The sequence below is a fragment of the Bos mutus genome, chromosome 17 (assembly GCF_027580195.1).
Source record: "Bos mutus isolate GX-2022 chromosome 17, NWIPB_WYAK_1.1, whole genome shotgun sequence".
NCBI classification, from domain to species: Eukaryota; Metazoa; Chordata; class Mammalia; order Artiodactyla; family Bovidae; genus Bos; species Bos mutus.
In genome coordinates, this window is record NC_091633.1 from 21,614,248 (window position 1) to 21,640,914 (window position 26,667).

A 26,667-nucleotide genomic window follows, 5' to 3' on the forward strand; every position below is an offset into this window, starting at 1 on the left:
CTCTCCACGGCTTGACCTGCTTTGTTGGCACCACGCTTATGCTGCTGGGTTTCCCCCCATCTGTTCACTTGTTCATTCTCTCCTGATGGGAATGTCAGCTCTGTAAGGCAGGGGCTCTTGTCTGCCTTTAACAGTGAACTGGCACAGTGTCTGGCATACAGGAGATGTTCAGTACTCCATAAAGGCTTATGAAATGAAGAGATAAGTAAGAACTTTGGCAAACCAGGCTCAGCTTCGATGCAGAAGTCTTTATGAGCTAAGCCAGGATTGCAGTTTCCTGAGGGCAGAATGGGCAGCACCAGAAATTGGGTCTTGTATTCCAGGGAGCCCCTTCCCCAATGTCCCTGTGGAGTCTGTGATGCAGGTTGGCACCTGGCAGCTCTTCTGGAGCCTTGTGGCAGAGCGTCTCTTGGAAAACTGCTCCAGCCAATGCCAGGCAGCCCAGTAGCCACTGGAGAGCTTCACCCTCCCAAAGAAAATGATCAAATGAAGAAGTTGTGACAGCTGTGGTCATAAAGAAAGACAGCAGGACCCTGTGGGGCCCTCCCAGGTAAAAATCCTTTTCCGTGTCCCCAGTTTTTGTGTAGGGAATACACTTCATTCAGCCTCTTTGACCTTCCCTGAGTTCCAGGGGGCAGATTCAAAGAGTTGTTTATCAGGGGAGGGAGGGGACGCAGAAGCAAAGGAGGGGCAGTCAGGAAAAAATAGTGCAGCCTTGGGGCAGGGTCCTGGCTCCTCCTCAAGGGATACACAGAACAGTATCTCTGAGTTCTTCTGCAGGAACTAAGGCCCCCACCAAGGTGGAGGATGGTACCCTCTGCCGAGCAGAAGACTCCCAGAACACCTCCCTTTAACTGCACCACCAACCAATCAGAACAAAGTTTTGCACACAGTGGAAGAAGATAAAGGCCCTGACCTTTTCTCCAAAAGATTCTCCCTTTAAAAACTTTCATGGTTGAGCAGAATCTTTAGAGTTGGTTTTTGGACATGAATCCGCCTTCTCCCCACATTGCTGGCCTCCTAAATAAAGCAATCTTTCCTTTCCAACCAGCACTTGCCTTTTTTTTTTTAAACTTTTTGGCCATACCTCGAAGTTCCTGTCTTAGTTCCTTGACCAGGGATCAAACCTGCGCTCCCTACAGTGGAAGTGCCCATTCTCAGCTGTGGGACTGCCAGGGAAATCCCAACACTTGCCTTTTGAGTGGCAAGCAGCCAAACTCAGGTAACGATAATGTGTTAATAACTAACATTTACTGATCACTTACTGCATGCCAGGCACTGTGCTGGGCTCCACATAATCTCATCCAATCCTCATAACCACTCCACCATGGATACGGTCATCCCCATTTTACAGAAGGGGACATTGGAGGACAGGAAAGCAAAGGCCCTTGCCCATAGTCAGAGACCTGCTGAGTGGCAAAGCCAGGCAGCCATTCCCAAGTCTCAAGCACTGGAGCACCAGATTGGAGCAAGCAGATTGGCCCTGAATGAGCCCTTCTGCAAGGGGCCTCAGTTTCCTCATCTGTAAAATGGGGTGATGACCTGAGTCCCAGCCCAACCCCCTCCATCCTCACCTGTACACATAAGGCCCGCGCTCCTGCACCTGTGGCTTCTGGCCTTGGATGATCCCCTCAGGGTTGACGATGTTGAAAAAGTAGACAGAGAGGTAGAAGGGGACAGGGATTTCCTTCCACATGTTGAAAGACAGGCTGTTGGGGTCGATGCGCACATTCTGTGGGGGACGAGACAAACAAGCTCATGAGGAAGAGGGCCAGGGCCCCCACCCACCCACCTGCCCTACCACAAGGCTCCAAAAGGGCTGCTTAGTGCCAGCCTGCATCACAGACTCCACAGGGTCATTGAGGAAGGGGCTCCCTGGAGATGTTCTAGGAGCAGGAGGAGGTGGGAAAGCTGTTGACACATGCTGCTCCAGAGTTGACATATGACATAATTAATGTTAATAGTTGATATTATTTGTATGCATTATTTTTAAATGTGTTATAATAACAACAGCCTGATCAAGAGACTGGGAGGTGGCCACTGCTCAACCACAGCTCATGACACCTGGTGGGAACTGAGCTCCGTGTGTCAAATTCATCATTCATTCATTCACTCATTCATTTAACACACATTTTGAAAAACTGAAGTATAGTTGATTTACAATGTTTCAGGTGTACAGCAAAATATTCAATTTTATATATATATATATATATTATTTTTCAGATTCTTTTCCACTATAGGTTATTATAAGATATTGAATATAGTTCCTTGTGCTATATAGTAAGTCCTTGTTGTTTATCTACTTATATATAGTCGTGTGTATCTGTTAATTCCTAATTTATCCCTCCCCCCTTCCCCTTTGGTAACCCTAAGTTTGTTCTCCATGTCAATACACATTTACTGAACACCTACGACATGCCAGACCCTCTTTTAACAGCTGGTGTTAGAAAAGCGAACAAGACAAACCCAGATCTCTAACTTCACGGGGCTTTTATTCCAGTAGAGGAAAGACAGGTCATCAACAATTAGGGTACAACATGTGGTGTATGAAAGGACATAGTGAAAACACAGCAGGGACTGGGAGGAGGACTGCAATTTTAAACAGAGGAGCCAGGCAGGTGAAAATGTAAGGAAAAACAAAGCAAAAAAAACTAAACCAAAATTAAAAACTAAAGGCACTGGAGGGATTTAGTGGTGGTGGGTAATTTCATGCATAAGATACAGCCTGTGCAAAGGCCCTGGGGCTGGGAGAACTGAGACAGAGCAATGGGGAACAGCCAGGAGGCCAGTGTGGTGGGGAGCAGAGCCTGGGAGTGGGAGGGCAGGAGATGAGAACAAGAGCAATTTTCAATGAAAAGCCAGATATACAGAAATTTATGTGCTGTGCTCTTGTGCTAAGTTGCTTTGGTCATGTCTGACTCTTTGTGACCCTATGAACTGTAGCCTGCCAGGCTCCTCTGTCCATGGGATTCTCCAGGCAAGAATACTGGAGTGGGTTGTCATTTCCTCCTCCAGGGGATCTTCCCCGACCCAGGAGTCAAATCCGTGTCTCCTGTGTCTGCTGCACTGGCAGGCAGGTTCTTTATCACTAGCGCCATATGAACTATAAATCTCCAGGTTTATAAAGCTTGGCAAAAACCCCTTGCCACCTAACCCCGCTCCCAACCTGACCAGCCCATCAGGTAGTTGCTCCATGTTGCAAAGCCAAGTGTCTGGAACAGCTTGCGTCACCTTCACTTTTTCTTTGAATGTGGCCTCCCAGGACAAGGACAGCCACTCCCACTGTCCCCAGACTGTCCCAGAACCGGTGGGCAGGGGCTCTGGAGAAGGAAGAAGACTGGAGCTGGCCAGTGAGGCCCAGCCCCATGTCCCTAACTGGTAGATTTTGGGAAGAAGTGGATTTGGAGAGAGTCAGACCTGAGGGCAAGTTGGCCAGCCCTGAACCTCAGTTTTCCCATCTGTGCAATGGGGCCAGTGACTCTGTAACCTCAACTGTGCTTCATTTGATCTACATGGCACTTCAATGAAGAAAAGTTGAACTCATTGTCAAGAACAACAAAAAAAAATGATTTAACATAAAACCTGGATTTCAAAGTTCTCTTGAAAATATCAGATTAGAGACTTGCCTTCGGGTGTAACAATCCTTTATTGATGAACACATCTTCCTACCAGCTACAAGAGTCACAAGGATCATTTTTTTTAAGGTTTTTAAAATTTATTTATTTATCTTTGGCTGCATTGAGTCTTCACTGTTGCATGCAGACTTTCTCTAGTTGCAGGGAGCAGGGGCTACTTTCTAGTTGCAGCGGTCAGATTTCAGTAGTTGTAGCACGCAGGCTCAGTATTTGTGGTCCACAGGCTCAGCTGCCCCACAGCATGTGGAATCTTCCCAGACCAGGGATCGAACCCACATCCCCTGCACTGGCAGGCATATTCTTAACCGCTGAACCACCAGGGAAATCCAGGATCATTTTTATAACCTGAGCATCGAGTACATGCAAATAAAGGTGACGAGAAAATGTGGTTTGTACAAAGCAACACACAAATGAGCGTTTCCTTGCTGAAGAGGGTGTGGAGAAAAAGGAACCCTCCTACACTCTTGGTGGAGATGTAAACTGGTGCAGTCACTATGGAGAACAGTATTGAAATTCCTCAAAAAACTAAAAATAAAATTACCATATGATCCTGCAATCCCACTCCCGGGCATACATCTGGACAAAACTCATTCGAAAAGATACATGCACCCCAATGTTCACTGCAGCACTATTTACAATAGCCAAGACATGGAAATTACCTAAGTGTCTACTCACAGATGAATGGATAAAGAAGTTATGGCATATATACAATGGAATATTCTCACCATAGAAAAGATGAAATAATGCCATTTGTGGCAATGTGGATCAAACTAGAGATTGTCACACTAAGTGAAGTAAGTCAGACAAAGAAAGACAAATATCCTATGATATCACATGAGGAATCTTAAAATATGATACAAATGAACTTATTTGTAAGACAGAAACAGACTCATAGACACAGAAAACAAGCTTATAGGTGCCAGGGAGGAAGGGTGGGGACAAGTATTTATTAGGAGGTTGGGATTAACACACAGACACTACTGCATACAAATTGCTGTGCTGTACACCGGAAACTCACATAACATTGTAAATCAACTTTATACCAATATAAAATTAAAAAAAAAAAAACACAAGCATTTCCCAGGGATTGCCTGTGTGTCAGGTGCTGTTCTAGGCTCGTCACATCATTGTCACCTCCCCAACCAACACCATGACCCCTCGAACCAAGAGGGTCATGGCCCTCACCTTCAACAAAGGCAGCAGCTGCAACTCCCTTCTGGGCCCCGAGGTCCCTGGGGCTCAGGTTTTTCCAGCTCCTCCCAAATTATGTGAGCTGCCAGAAACCCAGATGTTTCTATGGCATCTCCCGATTGTTTCAAGAGCAACACGGTATTATTCAAAATCAACACACCCGGGAGGCAGATGGCGCATCTTCAGGCCACGGCTGGACCCCAGGAGACCCCTTTGCCACACTTGCCAGAGCACCTCACCCAGACCATCTCCCAGAGCGGAGGACCTCTCCGTGTCACAGGCAGGGACACTGGGGCCCGGCGAGGCTGTGTGGCTCCTCTCCAGCCCCGCCACCCGCCCCCTCAGCACGGGCTTGGTGAATGAGGTGAATGCTTGCCCCGTCATGTCCGACTCTTTGCAACCCCATGGACTGGGGCCCGCCAGGCTCCTCTGTCCGTGCGATTTCCCAGGCAAGAGTACTGGAGTGGGTTGCCATTTCCTCCTCTAGGGGATCTTCCTGACCCAGAGATCGAGCCTGCATCTTCTGTGTCTCCTGCATTGCAGGCAGTTTCTCTACCACTTGAGCCACTGAGGAAGCCAAGAAAGTGGAATTCCGACCTCAGCCTGGAAGTTGTTGGTGGGTTTGGGGGTCGGATGGAAACCTTCAAATTTTAATACGAAGGAACAAAGACAGGCCCACAGGCGGAGGCAGTCTGTCGTGCCCTCTCTCCATCCCCTCATCCACAGAATAGCGGTCAGAAGAAAACACATCAACCCAGTTTCCTTCTTTTTACATGTTTGTAATAAAACACATAAGCTCTAACCTCTTAGCAAATATTTAAATATACAATGCAGTGGGTTTTCTATTTTTTGCTGTGCTTGTCAGACCGTAGTTCCCCAACCAGGGACCAAACCTGGGCCCTGGGCAGTGAGAGCACAGAATCCTAACCACTGGACCGCCAGGGAGTTCCCTACCATGTGGCACTGCTAACTCTAGGCACTATACAGATCTTTTATTCATCATGACTAATAATAATATTATATAATGTTGGAAATATAATTGTAAAAGACCCTGATGCTGCGAAAGATTGAAGGCAGGAGCAGAAGGGGACGACAGAGGATGAGATGGTTGGATGGCATCATCGACTCAATGGACAGGAGTTTGAGCAAATTGCGGGAGATAGTGAAGGACAGGGAAGCCTGGCGTGCTGCAGTCCACGGTGTTGCAAAGAGACAGACACAATTTAGCGACTGAACAACAACCATAAATAAAAAGGAAGGAAGGAAACTTTCAGAGGTGATGGACATGTTTAAACGTAGATTGTGGTGATGGCTTCACTTCTCTGTAAACTCATCCGGTTGTATACATGCTTAGTCGCTCAGTCGTGTACGATTCTTTGCAACCCCATGCACTACAGCCCGCCAGGCTCTTCTGTCCATGGGATTTCCCAGGCAAGAATACTGGAGTGGGTTGCCATTTCTTTCTCCAGGGCCTCTTCCTGACCCAGGGATTGAACCCCACGTCTTGTGTCTCCTGCATTGCAGGCAGATTCCTTACCCGCTGAGCCATTAGGGAAGTTGTATAATTATATACATACAACTAATTTATTATGTTAATCATACAGCAGTAAAGTGGCTTAAAATTAAAACAAAAAACAGTTTCCAGTTCCTGCCTCCCTCCCCCAGCCCTGTTTTTAAGCAAAGGTACAGTGACCCAGAGAAGCCTGGAGAAGCCTTTGAAATTCCGGAATTCTGCTGTGCTTTCCTAATCTCCTGGTCTTCCCACCTAATTCAGGGATAAATCAAGGTCGAATCAATGAATCACCAGATGAAGGCTTACGTTTCTCTCTTCAACAGAAGGGGCTGTGGGGTTCTGGGGCTCCACTCCGTTCGTGGGTACTCACTCACAGGGAATCTCCCATGAGCCAGCTTTGCCTTATGGATACGTTTTTAATCCTTTCTGTGCCTCAGTTTCCTCATCCATAAAATGGGTGCAATGATAGCATCCATCTCATAGGTCTGGTGTGAGGTTTAAATGCCTTTGTAAAATGCTTAGAAGAGGGGCAAGTAGAGCCTAGGGACCCAGCAGGTCAGCCAAGCAGTCACCTGGCACAAAGTGACCAGCCCTTCCCCCTCCCCCATTGCTGCCCCACCTCTGGTGGGGGTTGGACTTTGTACCGCTTACAATCAGAGGGATAACTTTCTTTCGGTCACACTGGACCAGAAGCATTAGGACCAGGCAGCTGATTAGATAACAGTGCGCAGGCCAAGCTCACGGCCTTTTGCCCAACATAGCTGATTCTATCCCTGCCCCCATCCCCCAAGGTCAAAGATCACAGCCCACACACAAAGACCAAGAGAGAAAGCCAAGGTGATCCCTTCCTGGACGCAGCTCCCTCTTATCCAACCAGATTCTCTGAGCTCATTCTGGACAGGCAAGAGGGCTGCCTGGAAGAGAGGGCATGTGAAAGAAAGAGTTGGGCTTTGTCATGAAAAAAAGACGAGGAGGGTGTTACTGGCAGGGGACACAGCCTGTGCAAAAGCTAGGTAGCTTCTAAGAACGTGATCTACCTTAAAATCCACCAATCCCAAATATGCTTTTAAAACAACTCAAATGTTCACGATGGATAAACCAACTCTGTGTATCTATACAACGGAATAGATAGATAAAAAGGAGAACCGATGCTTTCAAATTATGGTGCTAGAGGAGACTCTTGAGAGACTCTTTGCAACCCTATGGACTGTAGCCCTCCAGGCACCTCTGTCCATGGGATTCTGCAGGCAAGAACACTGGAGTGGGTTGCCATGCAGGGACTGAACCTGCATCTTTTACGTCTCCTGCTTGGCAGGCAGGTTCTTTACCACTAGAGTGACCTGCGAAGCCCTGTAAAGAGAATCATACAAGTCTTCAAATGTACCCATAATTCTCTATTTCTTGAAAACAAGCAGAGATACAAAAGACCATAAACGTCTCCTTTTACTTAGCAAAATATTTTTGAGGTCCTGATCATTAATCTTTTTAAAGCGTAGTTTGCTGACTCTGTTGTTGTTGTTTTAATGTGTTTGCTCCAGTCTCAGTTGCAGCATGGGTGATCTTTTAGGTGCAGCACGCAAACTCTTAGGTGTGGCACGTAGGACCTAGTGCCCTGACCAGGGATCAAACCCAGGCCCCCTGCAATGACAGCAAGGTATCTTGGCCAACGAGGAAGTCCCAGTTTGTTGACTTTTATCAAATGCACATACCTCACCTGTCTGGCAACAAGAAATGGGACATCTTCATCACGCCTTGCTTAAAAGGATGCGTATGAGCCTTTCTGTGCTCCTGGCAGCATTATCTATAAGAGCCAAAAGGTGGATGTGACGCGAGTGTCCACTGACAGATGAATGGATGAATGGAATGTGCTGTAGCCAAGGTTATGCAGCCTTAGGAAAAAAAAGGGAATTCTCCTCTGTGCTACATCATAAGGGAACTTTTAAAACATTACTAGAGGCAATGAGACAGTAGAAAAAAACACGTATTATACGATTCCATTTGTGTGAAGTGTCTAGAACAGGCAAGGGAGTTCCCTGGCAGGCTAGTGGTTAGGATTCCGGGCTTTCAGGGCTGTGGCCTGGGTTCAATTCCAAGTCGGGAAACTGAGATCCCATAAGCTGTGCAAGATGGTTAAAAAAAAAAAAAAAAAAAAAGGCAAATCTATAGGGACAGATCTATAGAAGAAGATTCTGGAGAGTCCCTTGGAATGCAAGGAGATCAAACCAGTCCATCCTAAAGGAAATCAAGCCTGAATATTCATTGGAAGGACTAATGCTGAAGCTGAAACTCCAATACTTGGGCCACCTGATGTGAAGAACCGACTCACTGGAAAAGACCCTGATGTTGGGAAAGATTGAAGGCAGGAGGAGAAGGGGACAACAGAGGATGAGATGGTTGGATGCCATTACCGACTCCATGGACATGAGTTTGAGCAAGTTCCGGGAGTTGGTGAAGAACAGGGGAGCCTGGCATGCTGCGGTCCATGGGGTCGAAAAGAGTCGGACTGAACTGAACTGAACTGATAGGCGCAGAAAACTGAACTGAACTGAACTGATAGGCACAGAAAACAGTCTGGGAGTTGCCAGGGGAGCATGGGGAGTGACTCCTTAATAGCTACAGGGTTTCCTTTTGGGGTGATGAAAATATTCTGGAACTAGACATGTGTGTAATGGTTATACAACATTGTGAATGTCCTAAATGTCACTCAATCGTATGGTTTTTAATGGTTTAAATGGTGAGTTTTTTATTAACTGAAACTTGAAAAAAGAAAGTGAAAGTGAAAATTGCTCAGTTGTGTCCAACTCTTTGGGATCCCATGGACTACTCCAGGCCAGAATGCTGGAGTGAGTAGCCTTTCCCTTCTCCAGGGTATCTTCCCAACTCTGGGATCAAACCCAGGTCTCCCACACTGCAGGAGGATTCTTTACCAGCTGAGCCACAAGGGAAGTCCAAGAATACTGGGTGGGTACCTCAGCCCTTCTCCAAGGGATCTTCCCAACCCAGGAATAGAACCAGGGTCTCCTGCATTGCAGGCAGATTCTTTACCAACTGCAAAATCAGGGAAGCCTTGACACAACTTTAAAAAAAGAAAAAAAAAGACTAACTGCAAATTAAAACAAGATCACTTCCCAAAAGATGGACACAAATTAAGTCACCTGAGAAAAACAAGCCCAGGAAAAGGTGTGGGGAGACAGAGATGCCCAAGAATGTGAGCACACCGCCCCCGCCTTCGTGACTGTACAGCGCCCTGCTTGGCACACTGGCTTTCAGACACTGCTGACCCTGCCCAGGATCACTGCCTGCACACATTGGGTGACGGAAACAAGCTTCAGGAACGAACTCCCGCCTTTCCAGCACGATGCTACTTACACTCCCAAAGGATTATCCGCTACTCAGATATTCTCTCCTCGTCCGTTTTGTTCTTACAGTGCTGGTCCCCACTCACGCCAGTCATCTCGCATCCCAAGATAGGATCGCATGCAGCCCAGAGCTGGACAACTGTGCCCTACAGATTCCCACATGCGTACAAGATGGCTGAAAAACAATCACTGAAGGACTTTCCTGGTGGTCCAGTGGTTAAAATTCCATGCTTCTCATGTATGGGTTCAATTCCCGGTTGGGGAACTAAGATCCCACATGCTTTGTGGCAGACAGAAACCTAAGTCAGAAAAAGACAAGCTGCAGAAAGATAACAGTCACTACGGCCTGTTCATGGCATCACCGACTCAGTGGATATGAGTCTGAGCAAACTCTGGGAGATGGTGAAGGACAGGGAAGCCTGCAGTCCATGGGGTCGCAGAGTCGGACACGACTGAGTGACTGAACAACAACTGCCTATTCACATGAATTTTTCAAACATACAAAATACCATGAAACATTTTATTTAAGTTGCCAGCACAGTGTTGGCCTAGAAGCCAACCGGCCTGGTCCCTGTGGCCTCTCCAGATCCGACATCCTGCCGTGTCCCTGTCACTCAGCCAGCCACGCTGGACTCCTTGCCATCCCTTGTACAAGTAGGCACAGCCCTGCCCCAGGACCTCTGCACAGGCTGTTCTCTCTGCCCTCAATGTTCCTCATGAGGTAGCAGCATAGCCAAATCTCTCACCCTTCTTAATCTTTCCTCACATGCCTCCTCTCAGGAAGACACACCCTATCTACCCCCAAATCCCTGAACCCCCTAACCTGCTCTATGTTTTCCAGAGTCATTGTTACCTTCCGGCATACTTATAATTAATTATGTCTACTGTTCTTCATCTGTCTCTCCTGTTAGATCATAAAGCCACCAGGACCAGATCCTCAGTTGCTTTATTCACTGATGGATCTCCCAGGCCTGGAACAGAGGTTGGCACCCAGCAGGCACTCAGCAATATGAGCTCAGGAACAAACAGAATCAGAGTAGAAATGTCTAGGGAGCAGCTATCTGCCTTCTCCTTTGTGTATGTTTTAAAAAGCTTGTACTTAAGGTACTACAAGGTAGGGGCTGGGGGCAGGGGTGGCACACTACGAGGTTTGCAGTATCTTAGTTCCCTGATCAGGGATTGAACCCAGGCCCTCAGCAGTGGAAGTGCAGTCTCAACCACTGGACCACTAGAGAAATCTCTCAGTTAAGTAAATCTTAAATATTACAATGCTAAAGGAAATCAACCCTGAATATTCACTGGAAGGACTTACGCTGAAGCTAAAGCTCCAATACTTTGGCACCTGATACGAAGAACAGACTCATTGGAAAAGACCCTGATGCTGGGAAAGATTGAGGGCAGGAGGAGAATGGTATGACAGAGGACGAGATGGTTGGATGGCATCACCGACTCAATGGACATGAGTTTGAGCAAACTCTGGGAGATGGTGAAAGACAGGAAAGCCCACTGTGCTGCAGTCCATGGAGTTGCAAAGAGTCAGACACAACTGAATGACTGACCAACAGCAAACATTATAATTTTAATTAAAATGTGATCTGCAACTTCACTGGCCAGGCCGCAGCCTTGAGACTGGGGTGAATGGATGCTGAGACTCAGATCAGCAGTGGTCCACCTCCAACAGCTCCCATTTCCTTTCTGGGTGGGGCAGTAAAGACCCTGCCTAGAGGGGGTGCGGAGCAGATGTCCTGAGGCCCAGGGGCAGAGAAGTGGGACCCCAGACCAGTCTTCTGCTTCACAGAGAGGCCCACAGAAGGCAGGGGAAAGGCCCAGGCTTCACGTAACTGTCCCTCCAAGGAACTCAGGCCAGCCAGGCAGGCCTCCAGCACAAGCCTGGGATGAGCTTGGAGTAGAGAAGCAGGCAGAGGCTGAGAGGGGCCCCACAACTCCAGGGGCCTCTGTCCTCACCCCTGGGAGTCAGCAGCCAGATCACAGGATCTCTGCTCACAGACGCCAGGAAAGCATCTCTCAAGGGGTCACTGGGGCCAGGAAGTCTGCGAGCCCGGTTAAACCACCCACCAGGAAACCTCCCCTTGCCCATCTCCAGAGCTGTAAGGCTCCTTGGGCTGCTGTAACAAAGCCACACTCTGGATGACTTAAAACATCTATCTTCTCTCAACTCTAGAGGCTAGAAGTCCGGAATTGAGGTGTGGGCTCCTTCTGAAGGTTCCAGGGGATGAGCCTAACTTGCTCCTCCAGCCCCTGGTGGTCTCAGGCATTCCTTGGCTTGTAGCCACCTCCCTCCAATCTCTGCCTCCATCATCGCATCCCCCTCCTCTCTGTGTGTCCTCTTCCTATAAAGACATTCCTGGTGGACTTAGGGTCCATCTGATCCATACTTTCATCACATCTGCAAAGACCCTATTTCCAAATAAGATCACATTCACCAGTAATGGGGGTTAGGACTTGGACATACTTTTTTTTGGGGGGTGGGGCAGGGGGAGACCCTGCTCAGCCCAATCCAGGGAGAAAAAGCCAGGGCAAAGCTGAGTGATCAGGGTGTTGATTGAACCACAAGTGCCTACTGCCTCCCGTTGCACTCTTCCCTGCTCCCAGGATGACTCTGACTGCCAATTCCAAAACCCCACTCTCCAGGTGCCACCTCCTCCAGGAAGCCTTCAGGGAACTACCTAAGATGAGCCTGCTCTGATCTAATTAAGACCTGGGTCATTCCATGGACAGTCACCCCATTCCATGCTAGATGCTATATTCTGAATTTACAGATAGATGAACAAGGGACTTCCTTGGTGGACCAATGGCTAAGAATTCTTGCTCGCAAGACAGAGGATGCCGGTTCGATCCCTGGTCAGGGAACTAAGATCCCACATGCCGAGCAGCAGTTAAGCCCTTCGTGCCGCAACTACTGAAGTCTGTGTACCACAACTAGAGTCTGTGCATTGCAACAAAAGATCCCACGTGACGCAAGGAAGATCTTGCATGCCACAACTAAGACCCAAAACAGCCATAAATAAGTAAATGTTTTTAAAAAATAAAGATAAATGAATAAGATGGGGTCCCTGAGAAGCTGGGGAAGGGCAGGGAAGCCAGAGAATCCTATCCACCATCTGTACAGCACTGGTCTGGTAACAAAACACTTCCGTCTCATTATATTCTCATATATTCCGCCCTCATTATATTCTGAAAGACCCACTGAACAGACACAGACACTGAGGCCTGAGGGCCAAGTATCACCTGAGGTCACAGGTGCAGGAAGAGACTGAGCCCCTGGTTTTGCATCAACATGCAGGCCTGTATCCTCATGTTTCTCTCCCACTGGGCTCAGAGCACACAGGACAGGAGTTTCACAAATTAATCATTAATCTGATCTGCCCAATGAATTGCAAAACGCAATCCTGCCCCCACCGGTAACAGGAAACACACCTCTAATAACCAGATGAGCCAAGACTCTGATTCACCTGTACGAGGCCGGGTTCTGGGACGAGACCAGACTCTTCCCGCTCCAGCCAGTCACTCTCTACCTCCTGGATCCCAGGATCCAGAGACACCCCCAGCCCCATAGGGCTCATTTTGTTGTCATTGTTCAGTTGTAGGGTCGTATCCTACTCTTTGCGACCCCATGGACTGCGGCACTCCAATCTCCCAGAGTTTGCTCAAACTCATGTCCATTGAGTCAGTGATGCCATCTAACCATCTCGTCCTCTGTCGCCTCCTTCTCCTCCTGCCCTCAATCTCTCCCAGCATCAGGGTCTTTTCCAATGAGTTGGCTCAACTCAGGGAAGACTGTAGTGTGGGCTGATTCAGTCTGGATTTGGGAATGCCATACCCTTGACTAAAGTTCTGACTTCCTTTGATTTTAAAGGCAAGAAGAATTAAAGAAAAGATTAAAAAAAAAAAAAAGGAAACCCAAGCACGTTGCTAAAACAGCAGAATGAGTTGCTTAAGCTAAGAAGTTGAGTCATGCTTGACTCCTCCACTTCTCTCCCACCCAAAAACCATCCATCAGGAAGTCTTGGCTGCTCTTGCTCTAAGACACACCCAAAATCCATCCACTTTTTTCCAACACCACCCCTGGCCCCTAGCATCATTTGCTTAGACCAATGCAGTCATCTCTTCACTGGTTCTCTCATGTTTGCCTTTGTCCCTAGGCTGTTCCCCACACAGATCAGAGCTACTGGTTTAAAAGGTATATCTGATCATGGCATCTTCCTGCTCAAACACCTCCCACAGCTCCCTACTTATCTAGGGATTAAATCCCAACCTCTAACAGTGACCTACAAAGTCTCACACCCTCTGGCTCCCTGCAGCTACACTAATCGTAGCTCCCTTTACAGTCCACCTTGCTCACTCTGATCCAGCCACATTGGCCTCACTGTTCCTGAGCCCACCAGCCAAGATTCTGGGCCTGGTAGGCATAGGGCTTATGCATTGACCATTTGCTCCTCCAAGGGCAATCTTCTCTCCAAGGTCCACATAGGTGATCCCTTCATTTCTCAAGTCTAAAGTCACCTTCTCAATGAGGCCTTCCATCAACAATATTTGCTGGTTTCTCACTGCATGTCAGGCTCTTTTCTAGGTCCTGGGGACTATAGTAGTGAATGAAATGGACAAAGAGACTATCCTTTCTAAAGCAGTCCTTCCCCCATCACATCCCATCCATCACCTGTTTTGTCTGCCCAGCATTATCAACACCAGCAATTCCTATGTATTTGTTGACAAGTCCCCCTTCCCACTGCCTGGAATGCAGTCATGATAGATTGAGCTACAGCAGCCACCCTGGGTCATGAGGCAGCCTTGAGAATGGAAGCCACACACAAAGGATGGTAAAGAAGAAAGATAGGAAACACAATCCCATGACTTCATGGAGTCACCCCATCATCCCTAGGCAGTGAGTCCTCAGAGAAAGGTCCATTCGACTCACAAAGAGATCCTATACCATATACCAAAAGGGCTAACGAGAAAAAGACCGACAGATGTCAGCAAGGATGTGGAGCCACCAGAATGCACACTGGTGAAAGTGCAGTTTGGTACAGTCAGTACAGAAAATGATGTGGCAGTGTCTCCTGAAGCTAAATAACACACATGTCCACAAATGAGTGACAAATGGCATGTTCATACAGTGGGACATCACCCAAGCAAAGAAAAGGAATGGACACAGATGACCTAAACGAGCACATCGATGACCAACAGAAACTCGACGCCCACTGATGTGATATTCCAGGGAATGGGCAACGGTAGTCTCTGGTGCTAGAGGCGGGGGTTGCAGCACCTTGGGATGACAGCTGACATGGAGGGATTCAGGACAGCCTTCCACAGGTGAGCGTGCCAAACACACATCCACGTAATTCCTCGACCTCTACACCTAAGGTTGTACACTTTCCTGCACTGATGCTAAATCTAGAATTTTTTTTTTTTTTTTTTTCAGCCTCGCCACTCAGCTTGCAGGATCTTAGTTTCAGGACCAGGGATCAAACTCATGTGCCCTGCAGTGGACGTATAGAGCCCTAACCACTGGACTGCCAGGGAATTTAGATTTTTTTAATGAAAAAAAATTAAAGCAAAAGAAATTTTAATATAAAGGGTGAGGGCTTTTGAGCTGTTTAGCACTCCCTCAAGAGGCACCTCAGCCCACAAGAGCTCAACAGGGAGACTGTATCCTGTCAAATCTGACCTCTGAAGCTCTCAGGCTGCCTCTGGGAGACCAGCAAGGAGACCACTGGAGACCCAGAAGGAAGGGGGGTCTGGAGGCCCTCCCTACAAGCAAGGGGACCCAGCTCTATGTCTACAGTCAGCCACTCCCCATCTCCTAACTTCCTGCCCTTCTCCATCTACCAGAACTTTCTGTGCCCTGGTTTCCTCACCTGTAAACAGGATTTGGAAACAGGGAGGACCAAGCTCAATTGGGGAGTCATATTGACATAATGAGACGAGCACAGCACTGAGCCTCTGTGCTCTTCCTGCCCAAACCCAGAACCACAATCTAATCACAAGAGGAACATCAGACAAATCCCCATGGAAAGGCATCCGACCAAACCCCTAACTAGTGCTCTTCAAAATCATCCAGGTCACCAAAACCAACACCACCTGAGAAACAGGCACAGCCAAGAGAGCCTAAGGAAACACAACGACTAAGTGTGGCATGGTGTCTGGACGGGATCCTAGGAGGGAAAAAAGGAGATGAAGGACTTCTCTGGAGGTCCAGCGGTTAAGACCCTATGCTTCCACTGCAGGGGGCGCAGTTTCGATCCTTGGCCGGGAAACTAAGATCCCACATGCCTCGAGGTGCAGCCAAAAACAATTGTTTTAAAGGGAAAAGATAAAGGAGATGAGATAGGAACTAAGGAAACCCCAAAAAAGTGCTGACAAGAGTTTATACTATTGGATCACCACTAACGGACTACACTAATTAAAGACGCTAACAATAGGGGAAGCCAAGTGTGGGAAACGAGGGCGCCCTCCGTACTGTCTTCTCCATTTGTCTGTAAATCTAAAACTGTTTTAAAAATAGGAAGCTGTCGAGACACACAGGGCTCCATGAGCGTCACACCAGTGCCTGGCTGAGTTATATCAGAGCTGAGAAGCAAAGGAAAAACGCGAGCCCCAGTAATGCTCCAGAACAGTAAATTCGTTGAGAAAATAGTGAAATGTTTAAAAGTAGATATATTAAAACAATATTGGGACTTCCCCGGTGGTCCACCGGTTAAGAAACCACCTTGCAATGCAAGGGAGCCCTGATCAGGGAGCGAAGATCTTACATGCCATGGAGAAACTAAGCCTGTGTGCACGGCAACTAGAGAAAGCCCACACACCACAACGAAGACGCAGCATAAAAAAATAATAATAATAATAAATAAATAAATAAAACATTAAGTTTAAATATTTTATTTAAACCCAAACCAGAATTTATTATAAATTTACCCCTGGCTTTTCTTTTTTTTTTTACTTCCCTAGCTTTAATGGAAGCAAATTCATTGCATTCGATTTCTATTGCCATGTAACAAATTATCAAACATGTACTGGCTTAAAATGTCACACATTTACTATCTAACGGCTTTGGAGGTCAGAAATCAAAAATAGGTCCCAGGTGGCACTCATGGTAAAGAACCCATCTGCCAGTGTGGGAGACCTAAGAGACATGGGTTCGATCCCTGGGTTGGGAAGATCCCCTGGAGAAGGAAATGGCAACCCACTTCAGTATTCTTGCCTGGAGAATTCCCACGGACAGAGGAGCCTAGAGGGCTATAGTCTATGGGGTCGCACAGAGTCGAACATAACTGAAGTGACTTAACAACGCACACACCATAACAGAGCTAAAATCAAGGTGTCTGCAGGGCTGGTTCCTCCTGGAGGCTTTCTAGGAGAATCCAGTCACCTAGCTTTTCCAGTTCCTAGAATCCACCTGCATTCCTTGGCCCCCTTATCACTCCGACCTCAGCTTTCATCATCACATCCTTTCTGACTCCCCTGCCTCCCTCTTACAAGGACCCTTATGATGATGTTAGTCCCATCCAGATAATTCCGGACAATCTTCCCACCCTGAACTCCTTAATGTAATCACATCTACAAAGCCCCTTTTGTCACATGGCGGTAACGCATCCACAGGTCCCAGGATTAGAACTTCTTTGAGGGGCCATCATCCTACTTCCCATACCCACTCAGACATGTGAGGCTTCCTCCCACACAGCCCCGTCCACACCCAGGAGCACCCCACTGCCGGGGCGGGGCGACCTTTGTTCCCCATGCGCCCCTTCCTTTCCAGGGCATCCTTGTCTGCAGCCACCAAGCAGGGACCCCGCCAGGACAAGGTGGACCAGCTCCCACTGCGGGAGGCCCACTGTCCTCCTAAAGTGCCCCTCCTTGTGTGAACTTCCTTAAAAGAAACAGACTGGGGGAGGGTTCCCTGGTGGCTCAGTGGTAAAGAATCTGCCTGCCAATGCAGGAGACACAGATTCAACCCCTGATCTGGGAGATTCCCACGTGCCGCAGAGCATGTAAGCCCGTGCGCCACAACTACTGAGCCTGCGCTCCGGAGCCCGTGAGCCGAAACCACTGAACCCACATGCCCCAACTACTGAAGCCCAGGTGCCCTAGAACCTGAACTCCACAACAGGAGAAGTCACCGCAGGGAAAGAGTGATCCCCACTCACCACAAGTACAGGAAAGCCCGTGCAGCAACGAAGACCCAGCACAGCCAAAAATAGATAAATAAAATTATTAAAAAAAGAAACACGGGGCAGAACAAAGTCTGGGTGGGTTTTCTTGCAAGTGCTGCAGTGGGGCGGGGTGGGGAGTGCCTTTGTTCTCAAAACTCAGGTCTGCGAGAAGCCCCTTTGGGGCCTCAGACAGGCCCCTTCCTCCTCCCAAATTCTAAGACCAAAACACAGCCTGGCCTGACAATGACACAGGGTGTCCATTGGAACAGGAACTGAGACACACCCCAAAGAACTCCACGAGCTGCACTGTCAGCCAGAAAGCTGAGGGCCTAAAGGCCAGCATCCCCTCTCCCCAGGGCAGCATCAGAATCGGGGAGGGGGGTATCTCCCAAAGCAACCCTCCAAAAGCCAACAGGTTCCCACAGGACAGATGGGGGCGCAAAGGTCAGAGGACAGACAGACTCAGGGTTCTAAGGGTCTCAGGAAGCTTCCTGGCCGGGCAGGGCCCAAGTGACCACTGAGCCACAGTCCCTCAGCCCCGCAAAAGGGACCCAAAGGTGGGGGCCCAGGACATTTCTAAACAGCTGAAAAAGTTCATCATTTGGAAAATTCCTCACTATACCTTGGAATTCTTTTTGACGGAATAACAGCCCGGTGGCAGCTTCAAAGGCACGGGTCCTTTGCTTTACATCATTGTTTACCATGCGCCTGTTTGAGCAGTGGTTCTCAAAGTGTGGTCCCTGGACCAGCAACATCACCTGGGAACCTGACAGAAATCCTGATTCTCAGGTCCGTCTCAAACCTGCCGACTCAGCATCTCTGGGGAAGGGACTCAGATATCTGTGCTTTAACAAGCCCTCCTGGGACTCCTGCCACATGAGACAGTTAGAGAACCAGTGTCAGAGACTAAGATGAACTGATGTCAGATACTTGCTTCAGAATAAAAATACTTGTGGTACAGATGAAACAGGAAGGCGGGACTCGATGTCTATTAAAGCAGGCGAAGGGCACGTGGCAATCTTGCTGTGATCTTTTTTTAAATGCACATTTGAAATTTTCATAACACATTCTTTTAAACCAGTTAAAATTTGCAACCCCTACCGCACCCCCAGAGAAACAGATCTTCTGTCTTCCTGAAGCCAACTCCACAAACTGTCAGATTTGGCCACTGGATGAGTTTGGGATCACACTGTACTTCAAAATACTTGAATTTGTTGACAACATCTTAAAAATGGCAGGTACGTTCTGGATTTCCAGCTTCTTCTAAAAAACCGGGAGGTGTGCTGGCTCTGGGTCTGCATCCCCACGTAGCCTAGCGTGCTGAGCTAAGGAGCAGCTGCTCCTGGCACAGGACTTGCAATCCGAATCACCACAGGCTCCATGGCTCCCTAAGACCTCACACCAGGCTGCTTTACTCACTGGCATTGTCAGCATGGCCCTTCCAGGGATCTGAGTTTGTAAGCCCTGACCTACAATAACACAGGATGAGAATATGGTATTCATTCATTCCAACTCTGCCTAAGCATCTACTATGCTCACAACTGGTCCTCAAGTGTCATGGGGAAGCAAAGTTCATCAGACAGAGCTGAGCAGGGATTAGGAAAATGACAGGTTATTCACAAATGATTCAGACACACAATAGGAAGAGCTCAGCTCATTAAGCATATCTACTGGCACTGGAACATCATTTAACACTGGCAGGACTGGGACTTCCCTGGTGGCCCAGCGGTTAGGACTCCACACTTCCACTACAGGGAGTACAGTTTCGATCACTGGTTGGGGAACTAAGAACCCGCATGCCACGTGATGTGGCCAAAGAAACAAAACATTGGCAGGACTGTCAATAGGCTGGGATACTGTTGGGGAATCAGCTACTAAAGCAAACTCTGGTATGAGTGATGATACACTCTGGTATACACTCTGGGATACTGCTGGGGAATCAGCTACTAAAGCAAACGTCCATGCCCAACACCCCAGTAATCCCATTCCTGGGTATTCGCTAAGAGAAATGAAAATCCACGTCCACACAAATGCTCCCAGCAGTTCTACTCCTGGTAGCCCCCAAACCAGAAACAACCCAATTATTAACCAGGACATCACTGTATATTCACACAATGGTATATTTACACAGCAGTGAGGAAGAACAGCCACATGCAATGTGGGTCTATCTCACAAGCCTAATGTTGAGCAAAGAAGCCAGACAATATCAGTACCCACTGTGTGATTCCATTTTGATAAAGTACAAAACCAGGTAAAACTAAGCTATGCTGGAAGAAGTCAGGGTAGCAGTCACCCTTGGGGCTGGGTGGCAAAGGAGTGGGGAGCACCAGGGGATTCTAAGATGCTGCTGGTTACTTGAGGATGTTCAGTTGTGAAAGTTCTGCCTGTCTGATATGATGATGCCAGCATTTACTGGGTACCAGGCTCAAAGGTCACCTTTATCCCCCTCTCCCACAAAACAAACCCTGACTTGCTTCCAGTATTGGGCACAAAGCCTTAAATCTCAGAGAAGATGGCCCCCGACTGTAGTCCAGGCCCATGAGCCTGTCTAGCTTCTGAGAAAAAAAAAAAAAAATCCTCTTGCAATAAGAGGATGAACAGAGCTCTCCCGTTGTACCATCCCTCTTTCTGGCTTTGAGTGATGTGTGTGACAGTGTGATGTCTGGCACTATGGCAGTCATCATGAGATTATGAGGGCAAGGCTCAGAAAGTCACATGGACACTGACCCAGTGCCCTGAAATAACTGAACTGCTGAATAAATCTGGAAACATCCACCACCTCCAGTCTCTCCTGAAGCACAATAATAAAGCTCCCTATTATACCAGCGACTTGGAAGCAGGTTTTCTGTTGCTTCAGCCCAAAGGATTCCATCTGAAGCAATGCTTTCATTTAAATCTGACAGTCCATGAGGCAGGTACCATTATCTGCTCTGTTTTGTTGATGAGAAAACTGAGGCACCCTGAGATTAAACCACTTACTTGCCCCCAAGGGCACAAACCCAGTAGTGACAGAGGGTCCTCAACTCTAGTCTGCACCCAGAGCCTGGGCCCTAACATTCTACTGCCTTGGTAAAGGCTCATCGTAGGTGTGGATGGGAAAGGATCACAGGGAAGGGAGAAGACTGCTGAAACACACACGCAGTTCCGATTCTATGACCCCAGGGGAATCAGGCACAATCTCATCCTCCACCGACTACACCACCATGATGGGAACTCCAGGCAGTGCTCTTTAAGACAAGCTCTTTAAGACAAGCACAATCTCCCCCAGGACTGACTTCAGCCCCACTTTCTCCACATAAGTCAGGCAGAGGATAGCCCTTCCTTCAAACATTCCAATTTCACCCCAATAAGGAAGTGGGCAATTTCTCAAGCATGAAACAATTCAGCAAACTACAGCCTGTGGGCCACATCTGGCCTGGTGCCTGTTTCTGGGCATCCTGGGAGCTAACAATGGTTTTACATTTTTATTTTTTAACTTTCTATTTTATATTGGAGTACAGCCGATTAACAATGTTGTGATAATTTCAGGTGGACAGCCAAAGGATTCAGTCATACATGTACATGTATCCATTCTCCCCCAAACTCTCCTCCCAACCATACATTCTTAAATGTTTGAAGAAAAAAAAGAAACAAGAATACTTATTGGCAACACATGAAATTTACATGAAATTCACGAGTTGGTGTCCTCAAGCAAAGCTGTTGTGGCACTTAGACAAGCCCCCACTCAGGGATGTCTCAAGGATGTCCATATAGAGGACCATGTGGAGGTGAGAGGCTGAGACAGAACCTGTTTGGCCTCTAAAGCTGAAAAATATTTACTATTTGTCCTCTACCACTAATGTGGTAACCCCTGTCCCCTCCCCCTCAGTCGCCATGGAGACGTGAGTACCTCCCCTTCCTCCTCGGTGGCAGCGCCAAGAATCAAGTGACCAAGGACATGCACTGCTCTGAAGAAGGCACCCGGGTGTAGAAAGGCCACACAACGATGGTTGCTAAATGAGGCTTCCTCCACTCACCTTGGCCCGGGTTCAAGAACGCATGGGGAAACTCACCAAGGTCTTGTAAGATGGCGCAATGGTGCTGTAAGCCTGGAAGAATCAGCGGCTCAGGGTTGCCTCCTTCAAAGACTTCATCTTTTGCAAGCAGCTGGGAATGCTGTAATCACCCTGGGGGCCGGGCAACCCGGTCTACCACCTACTGAACCCGATCCATGCCACTGGGATGAGGTTGGGGGGCAGGAAGGGGACAGGTACCAACCCTCCCTCAGGTTAAACTCTATCATGACTTTTTAAAATTGTGCTCCAGTACACATTAACATCGAATGTACCATCTTCACCATTTTTAAGTCTACAGCTCAGCAGCATGAAGTACATTTACATCATTGTGCAACTTCTCATCTTCCCCAACTGAAACTATATCCCCATCAGCGCCTGGTACCCTTTGTCTCTATGAGTCTGCCTCCCATGGGGACCTCCCATAAGTAGAATCAATCATACAATATGTGTCTTTTCATGACTGGCTTATTTCACTCAGCACAATATCCTCAAAGTTCATCCATATTGTAGACTGCATCAGAATTTCCTTCCTTTCTGAGGCTGAATCCCATTCCAAAATATGGATGAACCACATTCTGTTTATCCATCCATCTATGGAGGGACACGTGGATTGTTTTCACCTTTTGGCTATTGCAAATAATACTGCAATGAACATGGGTGTGTACCTAGCTCTTCAAGTCCCTGCTTTCAATTATTTTGAATATGTACCCCAGAGGTAAAATTGTTGCATCTGATGGCAATTCTATGTTTTCATTTTTTGAGGCACTGACTGCCAGACTTACCCCACAGTAGCTACACCACTTTACAATCCCTCCAACAGTGCACAAGAGTTTCAATCTCTCCACGTCCTGGCCAATCACTGTCATTTTTTTTTTTACTAGCAGCCCTTCCATCAGGCATGAGGTGATCACTCACTGTGGTTAGGATTTGCATTTCCCCAATGATGAGTAATGCAGGGCGCTTCCTCCTATGCCTGTTGGTTATCTGTATATCTTCCTTGGAGAAATCTCTAAGTCCTTGGCCCATTTTCTAATTGGGTTCTTTTTTGGTGTGATTGAGTTCTCCTACCAAGACTGTAAGTCCAGATTTATGCCCCATACTTTCCATCTCCTTTTATATATATACTTACTTATTTATTTGGCTATACCAGATCTTAGCTGCGGCACACGGGATCTTTTTTTTAGATGTGGCATACAGACTGTTAGGTGGGGCTTCCCAAGTGGCTCAGTGGTAAAGAATCCGCCTGCCAATGCAGGAGACGCAGGAGACGTGGTTCAATCCCTGGGGCGGGAAGATATACTGCAGCAGGAAATGGCAACCCACTCCAGTATTCTGCCTGGAAAATCCTATGGACAGAGGAGCCTGGCGGTGGGGTGGCAGTCAATGGGGTGGCAGAGTCGGACATGGCTGAGCGACTGTGCACGCACACACAAAGACTCTTAGTTGCAGTACGTGGGATCTAGTTCCCTAACCAGGGATCAAACCCAGGCCCACTGCATGGGGGGCATGGAATCTGAGCCACTGGACCACCAGGGAAGTCCCTCCACCTGCTTTTGACCACCCTCCTGTATATTTCCATCTGGGAAAACAGCTCCACCATTCACGGAGTCCCTCAGATAGAAACTAAAGAGTTTGACTTCTCTTCTGCCCCCACACCGCAAGTCTCATCTGTCAGCACATGTGGCTGACTCTCCCTGCAAAAGGGATCTGGACTCTGTTCACTCCTTCCAATTACACTGCCTCCTCCCCAACTCCCCAGCCCTTCCCCCCACCCCACCCCCGCTTTCTATTCACAGCACCAGAGGGCTCTGTAACACGCATCAGATCGTGGGCTCCCCTGCTCAGGAACACTGGCATCTCAAGGAACTGAAAACCATATCGAAACTCCTCCCCAGGTCCCACAAGCCCTCAGCCCGCCTCTCCCCTCTCACCACCCTCTCCCTGTCCCTGCTCCCCGAGCCCATGGCTTCCTCTTCCTCCAGTGTGGTAAGCAACCTCTCACATCCAGCCCTTTGCACTTGCTGTGCCCTCGGTCCACCCTGCTGTTCCTACGCCCAACTCCTCATCACCTCAACCAGCCCCTCCTCAGGGAGGCCCTCCCAACCACCCACCCAAAGGAGAAGGACCTGGCCTGAGGTGTCCACGACTGCAGCTCCCCTGCCCCGCACAATGCCCGGTTCACAGTACCGGCTCAGAAAACACGCACTAAAGTCCAAAACCACCAAAAGAGGATTCAAAAAACACCTCCCCACACTCACCCCGCTTCCCCCGGGTTGAAAGGACATCGAAAGCCTCAGCTGGACTCTGCCCCAGCCCCCGGCCTTTCTCCCTCCCCCGCCAAGGACACAGGTGGCCGGGACTGCTGACAGCTCTGCCCCACTTATCTGGGTTCCCAGGCCGCACATCACAGCTGCCAGAGCCCAAGGGAACTTGGAGGTCAGTGATGTCATCCTCTTGCAAGACAGGACAGAGAGGACCAGGATGCTCCCAGGGACAGGGTCCAGCTCCAACCCCAGCCCAGACCTGTGGCCGCAGCCACCTCGGCTCCCACTTCCCCAGGCCACACTATTCCATGTGCCCTGACACACACCCTTCTTTCCCATCCCCAGCACCACCACCCTCATCATCATCCCCACCACCACCCCCGATCCCCACCACTCCCATCTTCCCACCCCCTCCACCACCCCCACCATCCCCTTGGCTCTCTGTAAGGGTGGGGAACACTCGGAAGCACTTTGCTCCCTGAATCCCGCAGAGAGCTCCATGCCGTGGACACTAGCAGCATCTCATCTGACATTTGAGGAAACGGAGACTCAGGAAGATGAGATCACTGCCCAAGTATGGCCAGTTTTCTGAATCCTCACCCTCCCTATATATATACTGCCACATATACTATCAATAGAATGATAATTATAGTCATAAATTATATTTTTAAATTATTTTCATTATTCCCTCACTTAAGCAGGCAGAAAGCACAAGTACTGTCAGAGATACGGAAACCGAGATTTACAATGCACCTAAGGCCATAAGCAGCGCCAGAACCCTGAGGGGCTCTCAACTGCCCAGCTTCCCGCTACAACCAATGCTTCCATCACCCAGGACCCTGGACGACCTCCATGAACTAAGTCTGAATGTATTCCAAAAGAGGCTGGTGATTAACAGCTGGGCTTCCCTGGTGGCTCAGTGGTAGAAGAATTCACCTGCCAGTGCAGGAGACACGGGTTTGATCTGTGGGTCGGGAAGATCCCCTGTATATGGCAACCTGCTCCTGTATTCTTGCCTGGGAAAATCCCATGGACAGAGGAGCCTGGTGGGCTACAGTCCATGGGGTCACAAAGAGTCAGACACGACTGAGCATGCACGCATGCACATACAATTAACACCTACAAGGCCAGCCTGACGCAGCCACCTCACGGCTCACAACTGCAGCCAACAGCACTTACTCACTTCCCATTTATCAACCCACTTATCCCTCACAGCTATAACCCATGAGGCCAAGGCTATGATTATCCCCATTTTACAGAGGAGGAAATTGAGGCCTGAAAGGGCCAAGTCACTTCCCCACGGCCATGGAACTAGGATACATCAACCTGGCAAGAATGAGGCCTACCGAGGAACAGACCTCATCCAACAGGGACAGACCCTGGCCAATGGCTGCCGCGTAGAATTTCCAAACTGTCACCATTGCCTAGAAATCTAGATTTGTATCTATCATCGGCCCATCTTTAAACTTTAGTGACCAGTTTCATTTTTTTTAATAGCAGCATGGACCACACAAAACATCTCTCCAACCTGGTCTGAATTCTGGGAGAGGCTGGGCTGCAACCTTGGGACAAAAGTGAGGAGCTCAGGCACTGGTCCAAGTTCTGTCTACACCAGCTGTGTAACTTCAGGCAGGTGCCTCAGCCTCTCTGAGCCTCCATGACTCCAGCGGGAAAATAAACATTACTACAACTCAGAAGAGTTTGCTGCTGCTGCTGCTGCTGCTAAGTCGCTTCAGTCGTGTCCGACTCTGTGAGACCCCATAGACAGCAGCCCACCAGGCTCCTCCGTCCCTGGGATTCTCCAGGCAAGAACACTGGAGTGGGTTGCCATTTCCTTCTCCAATGCATGAAAGTGAAGAGTGAAAGTGAAGTCGCTTAGTCGTGTCCGACTTTTAGTGACCCCATGGACTGCAGCCTACCAGGCTCCCCCGTCCCTGGGATTCTCCAGGCAAGAACACTGGAGTGGGTTGCCATTTCCTTCTCCAATGCATGAAGGTGAAAAGTGAAAGTGAAATCGCTCAGTCATGTCCAGTTCTTAGCGACCCCATGGACTGCAGCCTACCAGGCTCCTCTGTCCATGGGATTTTCCAGGCAAGAGTACTGGAGTGGGGTGCCATTGCCTTCTCAGAAGAGGTTATGAGGATCCAATGAACCCATACCATAGGCAGCCTGGTGCCTAGCGCACAGGAAGTTCTGCCCCAAAACCTGTGAATATGGAGACTTCCCTGGAGGTCCAGTGGTTAAGACTCCCAAACTCCCAATGCAGGGGGCCCAGGTTCAGTCTCTGGTTAGTGAACTAGACCCACATGCCACAACCAAAGATCCTGCATGCTGCAACTAAGAGATTCTGCGTTCCACAACAAAGACCTGGCACAGCCAAATTAATTTTTTTTTAATTGTGAACATGACTTTATTTGGAGACAAGGTCTTTTTTTTTTTTTTTTGGCTGCATGCGCCATGCTGTATGTGGGATCTAGTTCCC

The 26,667-nt window shown here is 48.5% G+C and overlaps 1 protein-coding gene across 2 annotated transcripts in view; it reads right to left on the bottom strand.

The window, feature by feature from the left end:
* SCARB1 (scavenger receptor class B member 1) overlaps positions 1-26,667 on the bottom strand; it is a 93,185-nt gene that overhangs the window by 42,780 nt on the left and 23,738 nt on the right. For both annotated transcript variants that reach the window (XM_070386326.1, XM_070386327.1), the window contains exon 2: positions 1,575-1,732. In XM_070386326.1, coding sequence (XP_070242427.1) covers positions 1,575-1,732 — 158 coding nt within the window. The remainder of the gene's footprint in view (positions 1-1,574; positions 1,733-26,667) is intronic.